This window comes from Buteo buteo, chromosome 11 (genome assembly GCF_964188355.1).
Source record: "Buteo buteo chromosome 11, bButBut1.hap1.1, whole genome shotgun sequence".
In the NCBI taxonomy this organism is placed as follows: domain Eukaryota; kingdom Metazoa; phylum Chordata; class Aves; order Accipitriformes; family Accipitridae; genus Buteo; species Buteo buteo.
In genome coordinates, this window is record NC_134181.1 from 34,574,918 (window position 1) to 34,590,864 (window position 15,947).

At 37.7% G+C, this 15,947-nt stretch overlaps 1 protein-coding gene across 4 annotated transcripts in view; it reads left to right on the forward strand.

Moving 5' to 3' along the window:
- The first annotated feature begins 937 nt into the window (after positions 1–937).
- SFSWAP (splicing factor SWAP) overlaps positions 938–15,947 on the forward strand; it is a 49,691-nt gene continuing 34,681 nt past the window's right edge. For 2 of the 4 annotated variants that reach the window (XM_075041461.1, XM_075041462.1), the window contains exons 1-7: positions 938–1,352; positions 3,832–4,001; positions 4,528–4,665; positions 7,863–7,948; positions 12,022–12,247; positions 12,707–12,822; positions 13,702–13,837. In XM_075041461.1, the coding sequence (XP_074897562.1) occupies positions 1,093–1,352; positions 3,832–4,001; positions 4,528–4,665; positions 7,863–7,948; positions 12,022–12,247; positions 12,707–12,822; positions 13,702–13,837 (1,132 nt within the window). In that variant the 5' untranslated portion in view covers positions 938–1,092. Of the gene's footprint in view, positions 1,353–3,310; positions 3,448–3,831; positions 4,002–4,527; positions 4,666–7,862; positions 7,949–12,021; positions 12,248–12,706; positions 12,823–13,701; positions 13,838–15,947 lie in introns of all 4 variants that reach the window. The other 2 variants (XM_075041464.1, XM_075041463.1) reach the window with 2 other exon arrangements.

Genomic DNA, 15,947 nt, shown 5'->3' on the forward strand with positions numbered 1-15,947 from the left:
AGCTCTGCCTGTATTTACGGGCATCCAGACTCTCACATTACAAAGGCTATGGATTAACTCCATTGTGAATTGCAAAACACAACGTGCTTCCTTACAAAGTTTTATTATAAAACATGCAAAACAACGTGTTTCCTCATGCTTCTCGAAGAGTAATGAAAATAATAACCCTGAGGTAAGCAATACTGAAAATTTCAGCCCAGCTTACACAATTTTAGCAAAACTAGTCTAATTTTGTCAATTTGGGGGAAGAATCTTCCTCAGGGCCACAGCCTTTGCCCTTCCTGCCTTGGCTCCCCGGCCCACTTTCACGCTGCGCTTCCGAAGCGAAGCCTGAGGTGAATCCCCGCTTTCTGCTACGCCTTCCCGCAACTCTCCTTGCGAGACACGTTCCTTCTGTCCAGCCCCGTAACCCTCCGTCTCCCCGCTTCCTTTGGCTTCGGCTCTGCCGCTGCCCATCTCGCCCACGCACTCCCCGCCGCCGGTCCCCGGCCGGGGCTCCTCAGCAGGGCGACAGAGACGCCGGGAGACACAGCTCCCTGCCCCGCGCGGAGCCTCCGCCACCGCCCTCGTTCTCTTTTTAAACTCCGGGTACGCCTTTCAGCTGAGATGTGCCACGAAAGCCCCCAAACCCCCCACCCCGCCGCGGCAGGGCGCGGGCAGCCCCCCCTCAGCCACGCCGAGCGCCTCACAGGGGCCGCCCCTCCCCCCAAACCCGCCGCTCCTCCCTCCCCCCCCCCCCCGCTCGGTTCCGCACTTTCGTCACGCCCGCGGCGTCACAGTTCCCGCCTGGCAACCGGCCGTTGTCGCCAGACGCCGCGCCGGTGGCGCCGAGGCTCCCCTCGCCGCGCCGCGTTTGCCTTCGGTTTCCCGCTGGGGCTGCCAAAACCCGCCGCGAATCTGCCTGCTGCCGGAAGCCAGCCTAGGCTCTGCTCTGCCAGCGGAAGCGGAAGAGTCGCCATTTTGTTTCGGGTGATGGCGACTGTGGTGCTCTGGAGCTGGGGAGTTTAGTGCGGGCCCGGCCTTCTGGGGGACTCGCTTCTCGGACAGTCGTTGTTACTGCGAGTTTCCTCCTCCTCGCTGCATCCCCTGGTGATGTACGGAGGGGTCGGAGGTTCTCGACGGACTGCAGAAGAAGCAGGCCCGCCGCCCCTAATGTTGTTGTCAGGCGGGGGAGCGGTCCCCGGGCCCCCCGGAGGAGGTGGAGGAGGAGGTGGAGGTGGGAATAGCCGTGTGGAGCTGCTGGTGTTCGGCTATGCCTGCAAGCTGTTTCGAGATGATGAGAAGGCTCAGTACCAGGAGCAGGGGCGACACCTTATTCCTTGGATGGGAGACCCCAAGATCATGATCGATAGGTCGGTGTAACACAACCCCCAGACTCTGCTGCGAGATCTCCTGTTATAGCCTCTTTCTGTTCCTCCCCTTATGCTGTGGGCAAGTGAGGGCGGGGGATGAACAAAAGGGCTCACTCTGGCAGACGTGTGGGGATCTTCTTCACTGGCAGAGTTGGAGGGCAGCTCGTCCTGGTAGAGTGCTTCGAGTGCTGCTTTTGTAACGCTGCAGGGCCGCCCCCCCCGCCCCCCTGCAGCGGGAACTTGGGGTTCCCCGCTCTGGCAGTGTTGGGAGGTCCCCCTCCTTCTGACAGGCAGTGTGCGTTGGCTCTTTCTGCTCCACTTGTTAAGGTAGGGTTTACAGGGTGGAGTGGAGAGTGGGAGCGATCTGTTCCTTTTCAATGCAAACCACAAACATCATCTTTTCTCACTTGGAAACCAAGGGAGCCTTATTGCATTATTAGACACTTTATATGTTCTCTAAGCGAGAAGGGTGCAGTGTGAGGGGTGGAAAGGTATTTATCCACCTTAGGGGAAATGGGGCTTTCTTATTTCTTCTACATAATCTGGCTGCAGGCTTTTGGTGGGATGCCCCAAAAGCAATTCTTGGCCTAATTACTTTTTCCTTTGCCGTGATTCACTGTATTAGGCAGAATGGCTTTGATTTTGGGTGCTTGCTTTTCAAATTTTATGGTAGAGGTGGCTTTTTTTGGTTGTTTTGCGGTAGGTACAGGTTCATGGCCAGAGAGAGTAACAGAAACTGTTTTGTTTCTTCTGGTCTCTAAGTTGTTTCAGCAGCACAGGGTGGGATTTAGAAATAAATGTCATTCAGAATGAATTTTCTGAATATTTTCATGGAGAGAGGGAAAGCGGGAGGTCAGGTTGGGTATATTTGAGTGGAGCACTAAAAGTACAGTTTAAGAGTTGTGGCTGACCTGAAAACCTCAGTGGGAAAGATGGAAAGATTTTGGTTTGAAAAGGATCACATGACATACTATAGATATTTGTTCCCTCAATTTCATCATTGCTTTGGTGCTATACATGATTTTTTTTTGTTTTGATTTAACAACTGTATTTGGCTTGGAAAAATACCAGTAAGGGAAGGTCTTTCCGTTTCCTTCTGTAAGACTGGAGAAAAAAGAAATGCCCTTGCACTGTTTTGGGGTTTATGACATTAATGATTTTTATGATTGAAATTAAGTTGTTAAATTAGAATAAACACGAAGACACAAAAACCCAACCATAGATGTTTGTAGCTATGTTTAATTTCTTTCTTACTTGAGAATAGAAGTGTTACAATGCACACTTCTAACCCAGATCACTTTTGTGACAGATTTCATTAGTAGGTAGAGGCCATTTTTGTGGTCCTGTGCAACAGTAACCCAATTTACAGGCGTTACAGAAATTGTTGGGAGCAAAAACTAAGTATGTGCATGTATGTACATACAATACCGAAAAATCTAAATAACATACATTTGTAAGTTAAGGTAGCTTGCAATTACTAATCTTATAAACTCCTTTGGAAGCTTAGATTCTTTTTATCTCCAGCAGCAGGAAGTCTTCATTTTCACCATTTTGAGAAAAGCACATTGCTATGAGAAGACACGGGTTGAAGTTTGCCTGTGGACAGAGCTTGATTAACCAGACCTATGTGTTTCATTAACTTTTTGCTATAAGAATATTTACTTTCTTTGTTTTTGGTCTAGCAAGTTGGCACAAGTCAAGAGTTGTGTGTGGGAAGACACCTCAGCGGAGTCGAGTTTACTGTCACTTTACTTTTCAATCAGTTTCTCTTACTGATGCCTAAACATTATCCCAATGCAGTGCTTTTCCTGCAAATAAAATTATTTCTGCTTAGAAGGGAACTGTACGTCATTGATCTTTGCCGTTTTTACGGTGAACCTCCTTAAATTGCATGTATATGTTACTGTTCCTATGTATGTGTGTCTCTCTATCACATAACCCAGAACTTATTTCCTCAGCCAAATGGCTAGGGGCCGAGCCTAGCCATGATTTTACCTCCAATGGACGCAAGTTTCTATGGTGAAGATATCTCCTGAGAGTTCGGGACTAGCAGAAAGAAGCGAGGAAATTTCGACCGTTTGGTTCTTACGGATAGGTATTTATGTATTCGGGTTTGTGTGAATGTAAGCTATTTGACTTTCCAGAAAAACGTATTTTGCAAGTGACATTGATTGGTTGGTTGAAGCACGTACGGTAAGAGCTGTTAAGGAAATGGATCCCACTTAAACTATTAAAGGATACCTTTGCCTTTAATTGTAATAATTTATTAGTTTCTTTGAGAGGAATTTAGAATATTAAACAAATTTTCGATAGTTGGTGACAAATGATTAGCAAAATTAAACGTAACTTCTAAAAGGAAATATGCTTTAACGTATAAGTTTGTTGTTTTTTTTTTTCATTTTTAATGGGTAAGTATTTAAGTAGTCGCATAAACCCAAGCCCTAAGTTTTTTGCATTGACCAGCTGTTTCATCTTGCAGGTATGATGGGCGTGGTCACCTACATGACCTTTCTGAATATGATGCTGAGTATTCCACGTGGAACAGAGATTATCAGTTGTCTGAAGAGGAAGCTAGAATAGAAGCCCTCTGTGATGAAGAGAGGTATTTAGCCTTGCATACGGACTTGCTTGAGGAGGAGGCGAGGCAAGGTATTGCTCAAGGAAACTTCCTGAGTTTAGCACATGTTTAAATAAATAATTATGAAATTAAATTTACTCCTAATTTTATACTCTCTTTTTCTGATGTTATCTTGACAGTACCCAGTGGATTCGAAAAACGGGAATCGTTTGCGTATGTGAGAGGACCTCAGGATAGTTTAAATATAGATCCACACAGAAATTGCCCAGATTCTGAGGGCAGACTGGGATTTCAGACCCCCAAAAAATCAAAATAAACACATTCTGCTACATTTTTAGTGTTGAATAAATGAAATTCTGTGCTTTTATATGCATAATTATATTAGAATGTTTTAACCCACAGCCTTTATCTCTTCAGGAAGAAATAAATGGTCAGCATATGTACATGCTGTGTTTTTCTGTTCAGTTTTTAATGAAAGCTAAAATGATTAGGTAAAAATTCTCATTTAAAAACTATATTAAGAAATACTACCTTTTTTTTTAAAGAAATTAGCTTTTAAATATGTTCTAATAATTGCTAATTGCATTTTTGTTCAAGAGGAGGAATATAAAAGGCTGAGTGAAGCTTTGGCAGAGGATGGTACCTATAATGCAGTGGGATTCCGTTATGGCAGTGATTATTATGACCCTTCAGAACCCACTGAGGAGGAGGAGCATCAGCCTGCAAAACAAAGAGGTAAGGGGTTAAAATAGCAAGGGTTAATTGAGAGGAAGAACATAGAACCTCTGTGTCTCTCACTTGCAGTTGAATGTTGAAAATGTGTGTTTCATTATAACACAAGTAAAAAAATCTCAAAGCATTTTAGCAAAGTCTTTATGGAACTGCATTACTGAGTTTTTGCAGGCTTCACTCCTGATGTGCTTAAATGTTTTCCTTCTGTGGCACAGTCAATACTACAGTAGTCAGGATAGGAAATCTAATTCTGCTGTCTTGCAGATTCTTATCCAGAAGAAACTAGTAATTCATCACATGGCTGCCTGTTAACACTATGTTTCTTGGTCAAGAAGGAAGAGCTCATTACAAATATAGACAGAACAGTAATTAATGAGAATATATGGGGTTTAAGTTTAGATTTTGTCATCTTAATTACTATAAATGAGTCTGTCTTCAACATAATGTGCCCCTCTCTATCTTAAAAAATGCAGAATTCAGGTTCTTGTGTTTCCATCTTTAATTACGATAACTTTGCGTTTTTAACATGAAGTCTTAAGGAAGCTTTCAAGTGTTATTGAATTATGTTTAGTAAAGTTAGGATTATTTAATTAACAATTGGGTTGTTTACATATTGGTGGGTTACCGTGGTATGAGGTGTGCTTTTTTCACCAAGGTCTGTGCTACAATGCAGGATCATTTTAGGTGCTAAAGCTTATTTAGTGTTTTTCAGGACGTGGTTTAGTGTAGTAGGCATGGTGGTGTTGGGTTGACGGTCGAACTCGATCATCTTAAAGGTTTTTTCCAACCTAAATGATTCTATGTTTTTTGCTGCTGTGGGTGACAGGTTGTTTCAGGGCAGTGTCCATGCTGCTTGCATTCTACCAAAGGTTTCTCCTGTACTCTTCAGTACTGATGGTGAATTGCGTTGTCTTTTCTGGGGTTTATTTCATTTGTTTTATTCCCATTTGTCTGCTAGATTCCATAACCAAATAGTTTCTAAGTTCTCTTTACATACAGTTTTTGAGTGTTTCTTGTCATAGGGGTGTTTTTCATGTTGTGTGGATCTGGGATAGGGATAAGCCTACTGAAAAGTTGGAGGTGATAGAGAAAAACATGTTTGTAGTTTGGTTCTCCTATCTTTCTCTACTGCATAAAGCTTAAAAGGGTGAATGATCTCTCTCTGTTGGTCGCTAAAAAGGGAATCTGCTGAAGTTTATATGGTATGTGTATTGTAGGAGGCCTTTATAAAACTGCATGAAAATGTGCCATAATGTTCCAGAATCTACCTTTGATTAAGTGTATAAGGAATCAATAAAAAAATCCAATTTCATTTGGTAAGAGAGCTGTCGTGAGTTCAAGTTGTGTCTGGGTTGTTCCACTTTATTTTTCTTTCCCAGAATGATACCTAGAATAATGTATTTCAGCCTTAATGAAGTCATATTTTTAGGAATAATGCTAAAATGTGATGACTTTGTCATTGGCAAAGAGAGATATAACTACACAGTCTTCCAACAAGTTAATATTTAGTTAATTAATATTTGTTGCGTCATGGAAGCATCATGCTAAGCTATTACAAAATCTTGCAGCGTAATGTGAGAATTCTCAGTGCTGCTGCTGATAAGTAGAGATCCTCACAGTGGGTCATTGGAACATTGTCTCAGTTGTGAGCTTTCTTACCAAACTCTTTATCTTCTAGAAAATTTTTAGTAATGATGGATAACAAAGGGGCATTTTCTAGTAACACTTGATAGTACTTGTGGAAAAAGTACTTGGGACAGAAGTGAGATAGAAACATCGGTATTATGTTTTGCTGTAGTTGAACTATACAGACTTATAATAGATTGCTATATGGTAACACTTTCCAATAATACAGGACTATACATTCTTAACATTCATTTTTTATAAATCATAGTAGAGTAAAATCCAGTACTGGAAGATGCAGATAACAGTAATGTGAATTACAGGATGGAGTTCTGTGAACACTTCAAGTGTTAGCTGGAGCTGCTGCCAAAAGAAACAGTCCTATTCTGCTTTGTCTGCTGCATCTTCCTCCTTTCCTTGATGCTAAAATTTCTGTGTGCCTTTGTGGAGTTAAAGTATTTGAGTTCATGTAAAAAAAAAACCCCACCCGCCTGACAGCAACGTAAAAGTTAACTCTCTTTCTTGCATTGGTAAGAGCTTGTATGCAGTAATTGCTATGACATCTCACGCATGATTAGGCTGTTCTGCTGTCTGTGTCCATAGTTCCCATAGTCAGGTTTTCATGCAGTTTGTGCTAATTTATTAGGATAAAACTGGAATACGTTTTCTCTTAAAGCTAGTAGAATAGATAATACTAAAAGTTAACTTTAGAAAGTAAACTTTCCACTTCAATTATAAAAATTTGTAAAGCAAAACGTTTTCAGAGGAACATTTCTTGTATACCAAATAACAGAATGTAATACCAATTGGCCTTTATAAAAGAATAACTATTTTAGATGAGTAGTTATGTGATGAATCCGCTAAATATTTGGATATGTTAAACGATATAAAAAGAACCATACCAGCTTTAGACTGAACTCACAGATGAATGGCAACACTTATTTTAATCAATTATTAAGGCAACTACTGCTTTATCTCTGTAGGTGATGAAAGTGGATTTAGCCTCCCTATTGCATTCCCGTACAACTTTCATTAGGGTTAGGAAGCTTACAAAACTTAGTTTTGTTTGCATAGGCTGAAATGGTTGATTAACAGGGAACTGAATTCAGATAGACCAGATGTATGGGTCTTAACAGCTTTAAGGTATTGGATATCTGTAATATTTTAATCATTGTTAGGAAAGGATTCACTCAGTGCATTGCAAATGGTTCCTCTTAATTTTGAATGGGTTTTCTTGTAAAAATAACAAGTCATATTCATGAAAATGAATGTTTTCTGTTTGATTTGACACTTGTTTGTCTTCAGCGCTGTAGTCAGGGCTAAGGTTTATAGCGTTTTGCTCTTCCTAATACCTCTGTCAAGACATAATTTGTGCAATCTTAAATAAACTACACATAACACCTGGGAGAGGAAACGTATTTAAATGTCTTCAGTGCAAATGCTGGTTGTAGTTTCATTTGATAAATTCCTTGATTGCACATCCTTTTAGATGTACTTTATTTCAATAATTTTTTGTTAACGTTTGGGTACTTTGACATGTTTTGTCCTATAGTATTTTATTCTGTCATTTCTTGTAGAAGCAGCTCAAACAGAAAATGTAGAAGAAAATGAAGAACCTTTTGTTGCCCCTCCGGGACTGAATGTACCTTCTGATGTGGAACTGGTATGTGTGTACATTTAACGCAACCTACATTTCTGTCAATTTTCAAGGAGCTTATGGTGCTTTACTGACTTTTTTTCCCATTAACTTTAGTGTGGTAAATTTTAAATTACTCTAGAATAGTAGCTTAATTTCAAATGTTCTTTCTTGAGTTCTGTCATCTCTCTTGAATCTTTTTCACACTGAAATTATTGCAGTGCTTATGTTAAGTGCATTTACTATCACTTGTGATATTATTTTAAATAATGCAGAAAAAAGGCAGTTCTTGGAATGGATACTTACTGAGATGTCAAGGTTGGCATCCCAAATGTAAAGGACCATTAAACCAAAAGATTGCTTCTGTTCAAGATTTTTTTTCTGGATTCTTTTTAATTGAGTCCCAATCTGAAGGGGGTAGGAAGTGATCAAATATAAAGGCTGTGTTTAAGACTAGACTATTCAAGGAGAAAAGCAATAGTTTATTTCTAGCAAATTCTGAAATAACTTGAAAGTATTAGCATATAGAAGTTCTTCCCTTCATGTGGTGTTACCAGGATTTGCTACATAGTAAACTGTAAACTTAATTGCAACTTCTCTGTTTTTCCTGAAGGGAGCTGAAGGGTTGCCTACTTGAGTACAGTTGTAACCATGAGGATTTTCAATTTATTTCAAGTTTCATAAAGGATACTAGGAAGTCAGATAATATTCTTTCTCCTATACTGTGGTCATGACAGTGTTAATTTATATTTGGGCTACCTTCTCAACTTGATAAGCTTGGCCAGTAAAGATTCATAGCACTCTATTAGAATAACTAACAGTGAACACAGGGTATTTGTGTAAGAATGTTTCTCTACTTCATTAGCTTTTAATTGAAAATTTTTATTGTGTTCTGGTTTTTGTATGATATAACAGCTATTTAACAAATCTAATATGCAACTTGTTCTAATTTTACTTCCTCTACTTTTCTTTACAATCTTATAATACATTTTGTTAGTGAAGTGCTTATAAACCTACTTCTGAGTTCAGGGGATATTTTTTATACGTTATTGCCTTTAAATTGTGAGTTATACTTTAGTCTTAGAGTAAGAAATTTGAGTTGTCAGAGAGAAGCTGCTTATTTAGCATTTGGATACTGTTTCCAAAAACTAACTGCTGGTGAAAGATGTTTGCTGTTTTAGATATTTGCTTTGCTTGAATTTTGTTCTGAAACTTAAGATGTATTTTACATGTAAGTTGCAGAATGCAGTGTGGGGCTTACTGAAGTAATTTCTCAGTCAGCTGTTGAACTCTAGTATATTCAAATGAACAGAAAGCAAATGTGGGCATATTTGGTTTTAATTTCTAAAAACCCCAAAATGTCTAGACAGCAACTCTGAAAACAATGTATATTTGTCCTTGGATTGGGAATTGTGAGAATCGTTTTTTGTAAGCCTTGAGTAGTTGTTGTTGTTGTTGTTGGTTTTGTTGTTCTAGTCAAGTCATTCAGTTTTACCACTGAATATATTTATTCTGTATTTTTTAATTCAATTGCTGTGAAGGATAGAAGCCTGGTAAATTACTGGTGGGGTTTTACAGACATGTTTAAAAAATACTTCTCACTCTACCCTGCTCCCATTTTAAAAAAAGAGAGAGAGAAATACATCATAAATTTCATTGCCATTATGTTAATCCACAAGTGATTGGTAAAGCTGTATAGATATATTTGTGGAGATTTGATTTGTGGAGATGACAGAGTGGTGTTCTCAGTCTCCCCTGAGTTTACTGCTAATTAACATTCAAGTTAAAAGACATGGCACTTGTTGATGGTCATGGCGGGGGGAGAAAACTTGTAAACCCTGAATCATTTTGGGGAGGAAACTGTAGTGCTTGGAAGTAACATAAAATCTGAGAATCAGCTAACTGACTTGGAGACTGTTCACAATCTGCAAGGTGCAGTTCAATAAAGACAGATATAAAATAGTTCCTGTAATACAGAGCAATCCAAAGTGCAAATGTTAAGTGAAGTAGTTAGGCAGCACTACTGCAAAAAAATATCCGGAGGCTGTAGTGAGCTGTTGAATGTTGAGTGTGTGGCAAATCTAACTGTGGCAGTAATGTCATTCTGGAACTTAAAATAGAAGAGTTCAGTCAAGGATGCAGGAGGTCTTCCACTGCTGAAAACTGTTGATGTCAGGGTTATGGGCAAAGGTGACTGTTCTCGACCACTGCATTTTAAGAAGTGCGTGACTGCTATGGACGTGGGCCATAAGAGGAAATTACCAGTTAAACTTCTGAGGAAAGATTGAAAATTGCTTTGTTTTTTCCAGATGAGAATATTGAGGGGCAACATAAGACTTAAAATTATTTTCCAGGCTTACTGAAGATTGGAGGATAGTTGCTTAACTTGCAGTAAGGGAAACTCACTCATGAAAAACTTTTAATTACAATACTAATTAAAGAATGGAACAGAATATCTTGACTAGATGATAGCACTTATGTCATTGGAGTATTTTTCAGAACGTTTTTTTCTCTAATCTGGCAAGTATTCTTACTTTCAGAAGTTTTAGCAGTTCTCAGTTTAGAAGTTTAGTGGTTTTATTAAATGTAATAGCAAACTATGATATCTGCATCTCTGCCATTGAATGTTTTTCACTTTGTAAAGTTTCTAAAGTTTTGTAGATCAGTGGTGTTAATAATCTTAGAAGTCAATTAAAAGTATATTAATATTCATAGTGCCTGTTTTCCTGTGCTTATAGTGGTATTAGTTTGAAATTCAAGACCAGATAGTAATTTCAGATGCAAATCAGCAAGGAAGCTCAAAAAAGATTGTAACTTTTTTTATGAATCTTTTGGCCTTAAGTGTATTTTGTATTTCTGCCTAAGAACTGCAGAAATAGAGAAACTTAATGTATGATTAAATAGTGAAAATGGCAATGCACAAACTGTTATCAATTTGTTGAGAACTTCATTGCCTCTAATTAAAATAATCTTTGGTAGTGTTTCAGAGGGACAAGTAAACTTGAAACTCATTGTTTTCCATATTGAACATGTTGTTCTAGTAAAGAATCCAATCAGCTGAAAATAATTTCTAAAAATGTGCTGTTTGATCACAGTCAGACTTTTTTCCCTAAACAGAGCACACTCTCACATGCTTCCAATCTTCTGAAAAAGATTTTGAGGTTTGCAACATATTTCTGTATCTAGACCAATAAAAATGCAAAGCTAAAACGAGTCATTAATGTGACACTTCAATCTTTATAGCACACAGAGTATGTTTTTCTACAGTTTATCAAGCACAAGACAAAGCAGAGCTATCTGAGTATGAAATTAAAGACAGTGAATGGTGAAGTTCATTCATTCTTGTTCTTTTCACTTTTTGGTTTTGATATAGCAGTGTTCCTTAGATGGGATTTCAGGAGTAAAAATGCCTGGATGCTGCTTAACTTTATTAATTTTCTTTTTTCTTTTATTGCTAAAGTGTTCAGTGACTCTTTATGGGAGTGTGACAGCACATAGGAATTGCAATTCTTATGTTGATCTTAAGATGCAACATGTTCCTTCCAAGGAAGTGCACAGTAACAAGCTTTTATAGTTAGGGAACAATATTTGCACATTCAGTGATAACAGAATAAAGGACAGCTGTTGGGAGGAAGACCATACATGTTGACCCTTCAGAGCACCTTGAGGTATTGTAAGGTAGGGCCACTCTAAGTTGGCACTGCTGTGTCAGGAAACACATCTGTCTCCTGTCTTGTGACAGGAGAAGTGTCTATATGGCTATGGAGTGTACTTGGCTTAAAATAACTTTCCTGCTAAATCAAACTCAACCAGGATTTGTTCCCCTCTTCAGTTTGGCGTGCAATGGCAAAAATAGTTGTGCTGATGGAAGGAGAGGATCTTGCAAAAGGAAATGAATGAGCAGCTAGGGAAGATTGGGACTGGGGTTTTTTTAGTGCTGATGCGCTTTCGCTAGTTGGAAGTGATTATGAAACTGAGTTGCTAGAGAAAGCTGAGAACAGGGGCAGGGAACTACTGCTCTTTCTAATTCCCTCTGGAGTTCTAACACACTTTACAAGCTGCTTATGAAAATAAAAATATGTGTTATTTTACTCCCACAGCCACCAACAGCAAAAATGCATGCGATTATAGAACGAACTGCAAACTTTGTCTGCAAGCAGGGAGCACAATTTGAGATTATGCTAAAAGCCAAGCAAGCACGCAACTCCCAGTTTGACTTCTTACGATTTGATCACTACCTCAATCCCTACTACAAATTCATTCAGAAGGCTATGAAAGAGGGACGATACGCTGCTCCTTCTGAAAATAAAGCGGACGAGAAAAAACGTAAGTTGTTGCCTGCCTGTCAAATGGATGGCTTCAGGATGTGAATCATTGAAACATCCACTGGTCTTTTTTGGTAAAATAGCTACATCTTTTTGGTGCACTGCAATGGTAGTGCTGTTATCTTGCAGCTGAGATTGATGTGATGATTCAAAATTTTTCTTAAATTGGAGAACATTTTTAAAAGAAAAGATGGTTTTGGGAAACTTTCACATACAAGAGCTGCTATGATCTTGGAGCTTTTTGAAACACTTGTATAGCTTTAGTCCAATGGAAAGTTGGTCTGTGCACTTAGGTTTTAGTTTTATTGATGGCCAGCAATATCTTCTTGTATCTATGCTTTTCAGCAAATTTATGAAAACGGTAGTTTCTTAAGAATGCATGCTTGTCCTGTACCATCTTTCTTTCCCAGTACAAATCCATAGTAAACCCAAATAAAATTCAGACATTGCTTTTATTTAGACTCGAGAGTCAAATCTGAGGAAGAAGATGATGACGATGATGATGATGATGGAAATTATCTGCATCCGAGTCTCTTTGCATCTAAAAAGTGCAGTAGACTTGAAGAGCTCATGAAGGTACTTGATCCTACTAAAATTACTTTCTATCATGTAAAACATCTGATTCGTGGGCATAAAAATTCTAATATGCAGGTGTTAAGATCTTCTGTTAACAAAGATTTATTTTTTTTTTCCCCCTAGACTTTGTCTTAGTAATTTAAGTCTGTTTTGGTAAACTTTCAAATTACCTTTTCTCTAGTATGTAAATTGTTATTTTTCCATCTGGAAGGAATTATATTTCTATTTTTGATGCCCGCTGGTATTGAGGGCATCACTCAAGGATTTATCGCGCAGAACCTGTATTGAAGCTGAAAAGATTAAGATATTTAATGCCTTCTGTATATAAGCTGAGGGAATGTTTTCTTTTTAGATTTTAGTACATAAAATATTGACATGAAGTAATAGTTTCAGCAAATAATATTTCAGCAGAATGCACTACTCATTAAGTGTAAATTTTGCTGGGTGTTTTAGTTATTTTTATTTTCTGAGTTTGATCAGTGATGGAATAATAATAGGAATGACAGATGGTTGTACACACTTGAGGTTTTCAGAGGAATTGCAGTGGTGCTGACTGATATTTAGACGTCAGGTTCTGTGTCTTATCCCAGCCTTGGCAGTAAACGAGTAAGAGTAATACCCACTTTTTTTTTAATGTCATGGATTGCTGTTCACATTAAATGTAAAGTGTTTTTTGTTTTGTTTTGTTTTCCCCTAATTTTAAAAAAAGAAGTTGATTCTGATGTGAGAGCTACAAAAACAGTAACTTCAGTGTTTGGACAATATTACTGATGTCTATTAACTTAGATAAATTTGCTTTCCAAATTAGATTGACACTATCATGCTTTGAATACATACTTTAAAATTTAATCTTCTTTTCTATTCTCAAAATTTTTTCAGCCTTTAAAGGTAGTAGACCCTGATCATCCACTTGCAGCACTGGTGCGCAAAGCGCAATCAGATAATAACTCATCTACACCACAGTCAACAGATGGGGCAGCTGTACAGACATCACAAGCAGAATATTCTTCTGATTGTAAGTGCATTGTGATTAGACAGCTGGTGGTGTGTCTTGATGAATTGTATGTGGATGCTGGTGGGAAGAAAGTACATTAGCTTCATACCTGATAATTCGTAACTGGTATTTATTCTTTTTCAATCTCCTGAATCTTTGAAAGGGCATTCTTCCACTGATTATCTGTGGAATTGTTAGCTGCTTAGGAAAAACTGAAGTGGGGTGGAGGGAGTGGACAGGTGGGAGGCCAAGTCTCCAGTCTGTGAGTATGGTTAGCACAATACCCGTAATGATTTTTGATAACTTCCATCAATTTCTATTAATGAAGCCTAATGAATGCCTCACTGTTGAATATAAAACTGTCCTATAAAGTCATTCATGAGATTCCCGTTAAAAAAAGCTTACTGTATTAAGCAAAATGCAGATGGTAAATCTACTTTGAGCGGTTTTGCTGAAGTGTCTAACACTAAGAAAAATCTGCAAAGGTAAAATCATGTAAATGGAAGGATCCCACTGAAGTGATAAAACCAGGTTTTAGTATAATACTCTGTTCTAAAGTTGGAAGTAGTTTTATGGTAAATAAATAAATCTTTTATTATACAGTCAATTCCTATAATTTTTCCTTTTACCTCTTATTCTGTGCACTGGTGCAATGTTATATGTAGAAAATAAAATTCAGGAATATGCAAGATTCAAAGTTAAAAATTGATCTTTTAAATTATATTTCTCATTACAATACCTGAGAGGGAGTACTAACTTTTAAGTTCCATAGCTACAGAGGGCATCCTTTAATAAAGGAGTAGATAATCCTATTTTATTTTTTTCTCAAAAGAATAACAAAAGCAATTACATATTTAAATAATAAACAAGCAATGTGGAAAATTGTATGCTCAAATGCTTTTTCTGATACTGAAATTCTAAGACTTCCTCCTATTTCCAAATTATTATTAAATCTTTAATCTTAGATTTTTCTTGATAAATGTAAATACTCTTCTGTCTATAACCTCTTTTAAGAATAAACTTTGCTATGAAATTTTTAGCAACATTATCTTAACTTCTCTGGATGTGTCTGCTTTCCATTATCTTTGAAGCTGCTTAATGCAGGCCTTGTAAAAAGCTCCTGCAAATTTTGCAAATTCTGATACACAAAAAGGTGAAGTCAAACTTAATTGGGTTTATGTGCCTCTAATTCTTTCCCAATTTCAGAATTCTGAAAGTCCTTGATTCCTTAAATATAGAAATGAAACTTACCCTTTCATATATGGGACTTACCATTTGACACTACTGAGATATAAGAAAATTTATATTGCAGCCTTCACTACAGTAGGGTTTCATGATATTATAAATTTGTAGGTAATGAGTAGTATTAGTTCAGGGTGGTGGTGGTGGAGTTTTTTGGTTTTTTTAGTAAAGTTGTTGCAAGTAGGTATCACCATAATGATCTGAGTTGATTTTGATGCATTATAGGTTCAGGACCCCCTAAAGGATTACAGGTGTTGTCAGGGTGAAATATATGGAGAAGAATATGCATGGAAGTAATTTTAAAACTGTACCTTAAGAGAATCTTAATAAAACTGAAATAAGATTTCTGTGGATAAATTACTGGTTATTCCAAGAAAAGACTATGATCAGAATAAGTATCTCCATAGAATAATGCTCATCAGTTTTCTGATTACTTTCATGCCAGGCTTGACTCTGAATGTGTATGATGCCAACTGGGAGATTATAATTTAGTAGCAATACAAGTTAAGTTTGCAACTCTTCTCCTTGCCTTTAAAATTTAACAGATCTTTATCCTGCTCTCCTTATAGATAACTTATTCTTTGAAGAAAGTAAATACTGCCACACAGGAATGTTTATGAAACTTTTAAGAGGGTAATTCATTATAATTTAATGCATCAATGAAACTTTCCTTCCAGAAATGTAAACTCTTACTGTAAATCCTTTTGAAATATTTTACCTGAATACATTCTATTTATACATCTTTCTGCAGAAAAGCTTTAGATTTACAAGAAGTAACTACCATTTAAAAGTGTTAAGCTAATTAAAGCATTATAAAATACTGTCCTGAAATAAAGCAAGCAAGCCATAAACCTTTGCACTCTCAGGAAATAAATATTTAGAATTGAAG